General features: G+C 34.3%; 3 protein-coding genes across 3 annotated transcripts; 2 read left to right on the forward strand and 1 right to left on the reverse strand.

The window, feature by feature from the left end:
- Window positions 1–585: 585 nt before the first annotated feature.
- Window positions 586–2,429, forward strand: LOC147760648 (tyrosine kinase receptor Cad96Ca-like). Its single transcript, XM_087017110.1, has 5 exons — window positions 586–689; window positions 897–1,078; window positions 1,573–1,695; window positions 2,058–2,169; window positions 2,410–2,429. Exons 1-5 carry the CDS (start codon window positions 632–634, stop codon window positions 2,427–2,429), a joined length of 495 nt encoding a protein of 164 aa, XP_086873236.1. The 5' UTR covers window positions 586–631.
- A 101-nt stretch (window positions 2,430–2,530) lies between these two features.
- Window positions 2,531–3,611, forward strand: LOC106177326 (tyrosine kinase receptor Cad96Ca-like). Its single transcript, XM_087018622.1, has 2 exons — window positions 2,531–2,623; window positions 2,967–3,611. Exons 1-2 carry the CDS (start codon window positions 2,544–2,546, stop codon window positions 3,145–3,147), a joined length of 261 nt encoding a protein of 86 aa, XP_086874748.1. The 5' UTR covers window positions 2,531–2,543; the 3' UTR covers window positions 3,148–3,611.
- A 425-nt stretch (window positions 3,612–4,036) lies between these two features.
- On the reverse strand, window positions 4,037–8,741 carry LOC147760649 (uncharacterized). Its single transcript, XM_087017111.1, has 6 exons — window positions 8,690–8,741; window positions 7,699–8,361; window positions 7,316–7,372; window positions 5,878–6,033; window positions 5,680–5,720; window positions 4,037–5,469 (listed from the first exon to the last, which is right to left on the reverse strand). The coding sequence occupies exons 1-6, from the start codon at window positions 8,739–8,741 to the stop codon at window positions 5,362–5,364; spliced, it is 1,077 nt and encodes a 358-aa protein (XP_086873237.1). The 3' UTR covers window positions 4,037–5,361.
- Between the last annotated feature and the right edge of the window lie 374 nt (window positions 8,742–9,115).

Below are 9,115 nucleotides of genomic sequence, written 5' to 3' on the forward strand. Positions count from 1 at the left end.
CACTTTGCAGCATAGATGATATTCGACTGGTTCAGCCAATCGGACAAGGGCATTTTGGCAGAGTCTGGAAGGCTGAATATAACAAGCATACCGACAAAACTTTAGCTGTTAAACTTTTGAAAGGTACAGTAAATTTGTCAAGTTTTCAGTTCAATTATCTGAGGACAAGTAACAATTTTTGATCATAATCTAGCAGATAAATGCCATGTACATGTACGCATGTCGCAAAAATATGTACTTACCACTTTTTTATGAATCTCATCGCCCGTCAACCATCCTCAACATTAGTGCAAAAATTGAGCTCGAAAGCATGGCATATATTTGATATGGGTTCAGGACATTTTTAGTATTTCCAGATTGTTACAGAGTTAAAGCATTTGTTAGAAGAGGACGATCAAATATTGGGGTTTATTAGTTGGAGAAATACCGTTTCCTGGGAAATTCATCAAGGATGAGTATTTTGCGGGGAATGTTAACTGTAAACCTTAATGATAAGGAGCACAATAAAAAATCAATTATATATATATATATATATATATATATATATATATATATATAAGTATATATATAAGTATATTCAGAAAATGCCACTGAAGCCGACCTTAAGGATTTTACCCAAGAGATAGACACCATGCTATCAATAGAGCCACATGAAAATGTAGTAAAGGTGCTGGGTTTCTCGAAATCAGGTCAGTTAATCAAGAATAAGCATAATTGTTTTTCTTGACTTGTATACCTAATGTATTGTACTTTGTTCATGTTTCTGAACATCAATGATAGCACCAATTTAAGAAGAACAAATGTTAGTGACATTCGTCTTAGAATACATATCCAATATATGTTCAGATACAACCTGGTGCCAAATGTTATTGTGAGACACAATATTGCGATTACAGTTCCAGTTTTCATTGCCCTTGAGTTTATGTCTAACGGGAGTCTGAAGACATTCTTACGTAGTAGTCGCAGTGATAATATCTACGGGAACCTGTACGGAGGAAGCCATAGACTTACGTCTAGAGACCTCCTCACTTTTGCTGAACATATAGCTAAGGGAATGTCACATGTGGCAAAATATGGGGTAGGTAAAACTTCTGTGTGAACGCCTGCAGAAGGAGATTTACATGTATATTTCTTTAAAAGAGAAAATAATATAATAATTAATGCTCATTTTGTTTGCCTTGAATTGTCGTAATTTTTATATAATTTCTAATTATCGTTATCTTTTATTTTTACATTGTCTCTGGTCAAAATGTTTACAGATACATTTTAAGCCTCTCTTCACAACTAAAGTCACATTTATCCACAAAAGCACATATGTGAAATAAGTTGTGAAAAGAGCCTGTCAAATGTTCCTGTAAACATGATAGTGCTCAATATAGCAATTTAAATTTGGTCATCACTCAGGGCATGTTTTTGTTTAATGCATTAACTTAAAACATAAATGTGTTTCTTTACAAAATATCGCAAGTGAATTTTAGCACCTTTCAGATATTCATTTCAGCAACAGTCTGCTAGTTTCTGTTTGCTCTGAAAAGACGTCACAATATTGATATCATGCTCTGATCTTTCCAGTTCCTGCACCGTGATCTTGCAGCTCGCAATGTCCTCGTCAGTGAGTCCCGTGTATGCAAAGTGGCAGATTTCGGTCTCGCGAGAGATGTGATTGAGGGTCGAGAGTACCTTAGTAAATTGCAGGTGCATAAAATGTTGAAAAAATCCTCTCATAACATGTCTTCTATCAGTCTCAATAATCGGCACATGCAGTCAGCCAGTTTAGTTCTCCAGTAGTGACATTTTTAATCGTTAACAATTTCTCGTTTCTTATGGGGGCAAAAGATGGAATTCCGGTAACAAACGGTCTTTATCAATTATCAATCTATGAGCACTAGTATCGCGTACATCAGCCTAAAGACTGGTTTCTGTATTGAAATCCATATACCTTATTACCTTATGTAATAAGTCAAAGTTACGTCTAGTATTATTCAGTGGCTTTTTCCTAACCTTGAGTATATAGTTGTAGATATTTGTATCATAATGTGTGTGCATGTATACCCCAGGGCCCCCTACCGGTGAGATGGATGGCCCCAGAGTCTCTGTCAGACAGTGTGTATACAACAAAGAGTGACGTGTGGGCCTATGGTATACTGCTCTGGGAGATTGTAACACTAGGTAAGTTATACACCACAAAGAGTGACGTGTGGGCAAATGGTATACTGCTCTGGGAGATTGTAACACTAGGTAGGTTAAATATGGTCATTTCATGACAATATGAACTTATTTCTTAACAGGATTGGTAACTGTAATGGATGTCGTTCAGTTTCTTCACTTATGTAAAAAATTACGTGCAACATAAAACATGTAGATACAACCATAAAACTGTATTGCATTTAGTTATTTTGCAATTTACAGATAAGTCACTAGTTCTATGAAACATTTACACGAAACTGTCTGATAATGCAGAATATGGTTATCTAATATGTTTATCTAAAACATGAAAGTGAAGTAAATTACTTCTCAATTCAGGAGCGACTCCTTATCCTACCATGGTGACAGCCAGGGAATTACTGAAAGAAATTGACCAGGGTTACAGAATGGAGAAACCAAAACATTGTACTCCGGAACTGTAAGCTATTACCTTGTGTCCTTAAGATCAACACATATTTAAATCTATCCATCAGTTTTAATACCTAACTTGTTAAGTTATCGTTTATAAATGTGACCAAACTTGTCTTCAATAGACAATTCATTTTCTTTCAAAAACACCTTATGCTGTGGGTACATGAATGCTGTTTTTTTTTAAATTACATTACAGGATATTGCATGGGCTATTCTGTCAAGAAGAACGTCTTTATACAATTTGATATAATGCGAAATATCACTGAATTTGATACATAACTTCAATTTTTTTCATATAAAGTTTGAATTTGATATGTCTTCTAATACAAAAATTGAGAATAATGTTACAGATACAAGATCATGACGTGGTGTTGGGAGCAAGAGCCCGGCCGTCGTCCAACATTTGAGGACTTGGTTGTCCACTTGGAGAAATTACTGAGAGAAGAGGTGACCACCCACGTTGATCTTAACAGGTTCTCAGAGCATTCCTATGGCAACATTGAGAACAGGATAAAGGGAGAGATACTGTGAAAGTCATCGATGGTTTGAATAAAAAAGAATACTTCATCTGCGGATATTCAAATACAAAATATTTGAACACTTTTTTACTGAAAGTCATATTTACTGTCATCATTGGTCATTGACTGGGGGTGTTCTCGGTTTTTTAAGTATGATGCGTGATGTTACGTGCTCTGATGTGCTACAACCACTCTGTTACAGAATGCAAGATTAACCTAGGATCCAAGATAGCTTCTCTCCCAAGTTGAAAATATTATTTTTGCTTATTGACACAAACTACTGTGAGTAGTAATTTGAGGGCGAGAAACAATGTTTTGTACTCTTGTGTTACTGAAATGTTTAATGTCTTCTGTTTACGAGCATTCGCCCTATTTGGTACGGCAATTCATTGTTAAAATTATTCTGACGCCATACCAATTATTTTAGTGATCACGATGAAAACTGTGGTTTTCTCTCATTCAATTTAATTTTCATTCATAAACGTTTAAATGAAACGCATCTCGCGGTGAGTGTAAACGCACTATTAGCAGTATCATGTCTCTAAAATTGTATTGAGCATATTTGAAATTATATTATATTATATCATATTATATTATATTATATTATATTATATTATATTATATTATATTATATTAAATCAATTTTTACACCGAATAAATGCGTTGCACTTTTCTTCCCTAGCTATTATCCTTTGCTGGCAAAATGCCATTATATAATGAATTTTAGCGAAAAATACGGATAAATATTTTTCTTTTAAAAACTCCGTCAATGTTAAAAGGCATTTGCACTTATCTTTAAATGGAATACTGCCGTCAAAATATTCGAATGAATAGAAAATCAACATTGAGAAAAACCTGACAAACATTTACTTCAAACATGCAAAATCAAAAGCATACCAATGTTAAATAAATAAGATTTATTTATTCTATAGTAAGAACATTCCATGAAAAGTACCTAGCTTATATGACGAAAACCACAAAAAGCCCTAGCGTTATTTTTCTTTTCTTTTCGTTTTGAAAATAAATTCAGATTACAGTTTCATATTTCTTCGGTAATGTAGATTTGCTAGCTGTCAATAATATATCATATTGCTACCATTCCTATCAGCACAGCATAATGACAATACCACATTTATGTGCTATGCAAATAGTTTAATAAAATGCATCCATGTAGCAGAAAATACAATAATTACAACAAAAAATATGTAACGATACCATGATGAAATAACTCTTGAGCACTCGACCAGCGACTTTTGCACACCTATAAAGTCAAGGTAAATATTAAACGCACTTTGCAGAAAACACATTGATAAAATGTAACAATTAACCAATCAACAGGGAAGTAACACATGTGCCAATATCTAACAATAATTTCTTATCTTTTTCATTGTTAAATATTAAGAACTATTAAAATTGTTTACGTTTTTGAGGAACTTAAAACAGATAATATCACCACTGCTTTGGTGATGCACTAAATCACGTACTTCAAAAATGCCCAAATGTAAAGTTTATCTAATCTTAATTGAGGTTTTCAACCTGCCTCTCTTGCCTTTAAGAAGTCTTCAATTGCACCAGAGTGCCCTTGGCTATAATACTAGAAATGAGTAATCAGTCAATGATACGGTACGAGTCATATCAAGGCGTAGCAGAAAATATGACCAAAATCAAATAATATTATCAATCGTTTATCAATAGTTTAACCAGCAATATTTATATATAACCCACTACCATTTCAACCTATGATCTCCTCTCATGAACCAAAATAATGTTATTGATAATTTCCACTGAAGAGGAAATACATGCACATGGGAGTCAGTTGATGTTTCAAACTGTGTGCCAAATTAAATAAAACAACTTTTAATTTAACGAACCCACGACAGTAATTTTAATTGAATATATTAATAGATTTCTATATATCTTTAGAAACTTTATTTATTGAAGGTAAAAACTAGGTGAATCTAATATGTATCATTCACATGACCTTCATGAGTATACGAAAATTGTTTGCCCAAATTAAACTGATGGTGAATTTTCTTTACACATATTTACAGCTAAGGTTATGCATACAAATAGTGAACTCTGCAAAATTAAATATATATATCGTTTGTATTGGTCCCACTTGTAAAATATAGATATTTTCTTAATGACTACTGACTATTGTCCTTAATGTACGAATTAATAAAATTATTTGAAATGTGTACAAAAATGAAAAAGGGGGTTATTTTTCCTAGTTAGACTGCCCTTTATCTGTGTATTCTGCCACTCCTGTGTCAAAATCAAAATTGACTTGCCCTTGTTCTGTGTTTGGCTCCTCGGGATCTTCATCATTCGGATTCTACACAAATATATAACAGAAAATAAAAAAGTTATTAGGTGTATAAAATGATGTAAAGTTATATCTTATATTAGCATGGAAATTATGTAAAGTGCTGCCGTTAAAACAGATACCAATAGTGTAAGTCTACTTAATATGTTAATATTTTGTCACCGTGAGTTTGCTGGCATTGTTTATATGAATGTGGCAACGCTATGTCGAGATACTTACAGCACTGTTGACTTTGTTACTTCGACTTTTACGCTCAGAACCTGATAAAGTGATGAAAATCAAGAATTTAAAGAGAACTGAGGAGTACGGGAATGGTTCAAACTCTAAAAGCAATTTTATGTAACTCTTTTTCTTGATGCACTAATCTTGCTAAGTTTCCTAATATCAGTTTAGCAACCTTTTAAAGTTACCATGCACCTGTAGCGTATTCCCCGTGAGCTTTTTCTCTCTTTTTTAAACAGACGACAGTGACGATGATGACAATCAACAGGACCGCTCCTCCACCACCGGCACCAATGGCAATGATGATCTCTGTGGAAAGAGCGCCCGGCTTGGGAGTCTTCACTGTAGTTGCTATTGACGAAAAATTGAACATTACTACACAAATGTAAAATGTAGATGTAGGTCTATGTGTGCAGACAGGGTAAAAGGTGAAACGGACATTCACTAGCATTGGTACATGGACTGCAGGAAAAATCATGCAAAATATTAATCTCTGACTGTAATTATCGTTACCATTTCTTTATTTCTGAAGAAAACATATTTTTAGTATGAATTGCATAACACCTGTTAACCTCATGTGCCCTTTGTCGTAAATATAATTGGAATAGATATCCCGTTCATAATAAAATTAAAATAAGTAGCGTTTAATGACTAAACTGTCTTGCGATCCAAACAAGATTAGAGAACACAGCATGTTGGGAAACGGATGAAAATCAACATAGTTCGTGGGCTCTCTCCCTCTCTCATTTTCAACACACACACACACACACACTTTCTCTCTCTCTCTTTAGGTAAAAAGCCAGTTGGGTTTCTTTGAACAAAATTGATTACTGAATTGTTGCCTATTTTAAGCATCTTATCTTTACCCTGTACGCTTTACCCAGGACTCTTAAAAAATAATTTTGCATCCCACCACCACTGCCTTGCATCCCAGCACCATTGTCTTGCATTCCCTAAGCATTAGCTATGAAACATTCTTTAGGACACATTTTAGAATATTAGGAGAGAAATATAAGGAAGGGTTACCTAGATTATTACAATTAGTATAAGTCTATGATTTTTTAATACAGGTAATTCAGGTGATACTTAGGTTAAAAAGCTTTTTAAATTTTTAACTGCAATTTTGGTAGTTTTATAATTCTCCACCAGTGCCCCTTATTTTTATGTATCCAGAGTACAGTTAAGATATGTTAAAGCTCGAATTTATATACTGCCTTTTATTTTTTCCTTTTTTAAATTTTCTCCTATTTAATGATACATACGAATTGTAGTTTTAGGTGTTTTGGGCGATTCTGAAAATAAAATGTATAATTTTGAAGATATTAATTTAAAAAAGATAGCAAGTAACTTAGTTTACGTACAAAGAATTTGAATAATCGTATTTCTTTCATGTAAGACCGTTTGTATTATCTTAGAATAAAACTATATAATTGCACTTCTATTTTTCTTTTCTATTTACATATGTGATACCGATGGGTCAAACGTAGTATAATATCTCAAGTCTTAACATCATACTATAAAAGTAAATGCATAAGCTTCCTCCTGAGTCAGGATACAAAGTCAAAAGTTTGTGATGTGAAACACAAATTGGCTGAGAGAATGGGCCTTAAGAGACGATATAAAATCTTACTACCTGTTGTACTTGTAGGTTCCGTTACAGTTGTGGTCATCGCTTCTGTTGTAGTTGGTACTGAAATATAAACATGGCCAACATAACTAAAATAAAAAATTCCATAAATACAAATGACTAAAAAATACTTTAATGTCTCCTTGATCGAAAAAGTTCAATACGGTGTCGGAAAAAAACATTAAAGTGACAAAACACAAGTATGATGTTCGACATTTGGCCGATGCCGGCCCCTTTTATTGTGAATCCTTCTAATAAAATGAAATGAAGTAATTTTAGAAGCTAAAATTGAATAATTGTGGCAGTGCCAGATATAATAAAAAAGGAAGGGGGGAATACAAGCAATGCACAACATATCTCAAGAAAAGTAGCAAGGACTGCCATCTTACCTGGTTCTATCCATACTACTGTATCTTTGGGTGCAGGATCTTTTGGATTTGAAAGTATATTAAAATCACAACTGTAGTTTCCGCTGTCATTTAAGTAAGATTCTGGGATTATCAGTTTGAAGTTATCAACACCCAGGTTTTCAGTATATACATGTCTGCTTTCGCAGTCACCGGCAATGGTCTCCGTATTTATTTCTGTGATTGTACACCATGGCAAACCATTCTTATTCCATTGGATTTCAAACCCATTGGAAAGATTTGCAAAACTGCTCAAGTTGCTCCATAGATAAACCGGTTCTCCAACAAAGGCTCTAATACTAGGTGCGACAGTTAATGTTACAACTTTGGGAGGCTCAGTCGTTGTTTCCACGATGCTTGCTGGAACGGTGGTTGTCTCTGTGATATTATGTGACTCAGTTATTCTTTCTGTGACAGACGCCGTCGTAGGTTCTAACGCTGCAACTGTAGTGCCCAGTACCGTGGACTGCTCTGGAGTGCTTTCAGGTGCCGTTGATCCCCTCGGCGTGGTGGTGGGGGTGGTGGTGGTGGTAAGGGCGGAGGTACTGGGTGTTTCGACGGTCGTATCTCCAGGTTCTGTGGATATAACAGCTCCGGTGGTCTCCGTGAAATTGGTGGTTTTAAACGTTGTGGACTGACAGAAAGCTGTAATGATTTCAAACAAAAATGAAAAAATAAAATGGAAATCTTTAATAGGGATATAAAACAAAGTTAAATTAATAAAATAAAATAAAGTAAAATAAAATTTGAAAAGTGTTGAAGGTTAAAGTAATGATCAAAATCTCCATCCATCTACAGTTCAACACTGTAATTTCTTCAGATGTAGAACATTTCAGTTCGATATTCCACTTTTATCGTTAACAGCAATAAACAGGTATCAGAACCACAAAACAAAAGCGTGTCCCGACTGCCTTACTTCAATATGTACATGAACAAAAACAAGAGTTAGCATATGAAACATCAAACAACGTACCATTCTGAAGAACACATGATAAAATAGCGAGTTTTAACATTCCATGCGCCATCTTTCCCCAGTGAAGCTAATTATGACAGTTTGATGTGCCCTATAACCCAGCAGTACTGAGGTTCAATGGTGTCTATTCACGCTTATCAAAACATCCAAGACGTTATCGCGAATGGGGAAGAGTTGGCCGAGTTAGATATCAAAAAGTGACGAATCAAACATGTAGACCTTACACATGTATTTCATGGGGTCGAAATTAAAACTGAGAGACCTAGGGAAGGAATGTGACATATTCAATTCAAGTCAATTCATTAAAACGGCTCATCAGAATGGAAAATTCAGTATTAAGTCATATCACCGCAACTACTACTACTACTACTACTACTACTACTACTACAAATAATAATTTAAAAGAATAATAATAAACTTTCCTAA

This window comes from Lingula anatina, chromosome 7, assembly GCF_051362555.1.
Source record: "Lingula anatina isolate TDL-2025a chromosome 7, LinAna3.0, whole genome shotgun sequence".
Classification (NCBI taxonomy): domain Eukaryota; kingdom Metazoa; phylum Brachiopoda; class Lingulata; order Lingulida; family Lingulidae; genus Lingula; species Lingula anatina.

Coding starts and splice junctions, on each gene's coding strand:
- LOC147760648 (XM_087017110.1), top strand. CDS start 632: ATGCTATCAATAGAGCCACATGAAAATGTAGTAAAGGTGCTGGGTTTC. Junction 1,079..1,572: donor CACATGTGGCAAAATATGGG/GTAGGTAAAACT, acceptor TGATCTTTCCAG/TTCCTGCACCGTGATCTTGC. Junction 2,170..2,409: donor CTGGGAGATTGTAACACTAG/GTAAGTTATACA, acceptor TGCAATTTACAG/ATAAGTCACTAGTTCTATGA.
- LOC106177326 (XM_087018622.1), top strand. CDS start 2,544: ATGGTGACAGCCAGGGAATTACTGAAAGAAATTGACCAGGGTTACAGA. Junction 2,624..2,966: donor AAACATTGTACTCCGGAACT/GTAAGCTATTAC, acceptor ATAATGTTACAG/ATACAAGATCATGACGTGGT.
- LOC147760649 (XM_087017111.1), bottom strand. CDS start 8,741: ATGGCGCATGGAATGTTAAAACTCGCTATTTTATCATGTGTTCTTCAG. Junction 6,034..7,315: donor GGAACCTACAAGTACAACAG/GTAGTAAGATTT, acceptor TTTCGTCAATAG/CAACTACAGTGAAGACTCCC. Junction 5,721..5,877: donor TCACGGGGAATACGCTACAG/GTGCATGGTAAC, acceptor TCACTTTATCAG/GTTCTGAGCGTAAAAGTCGA.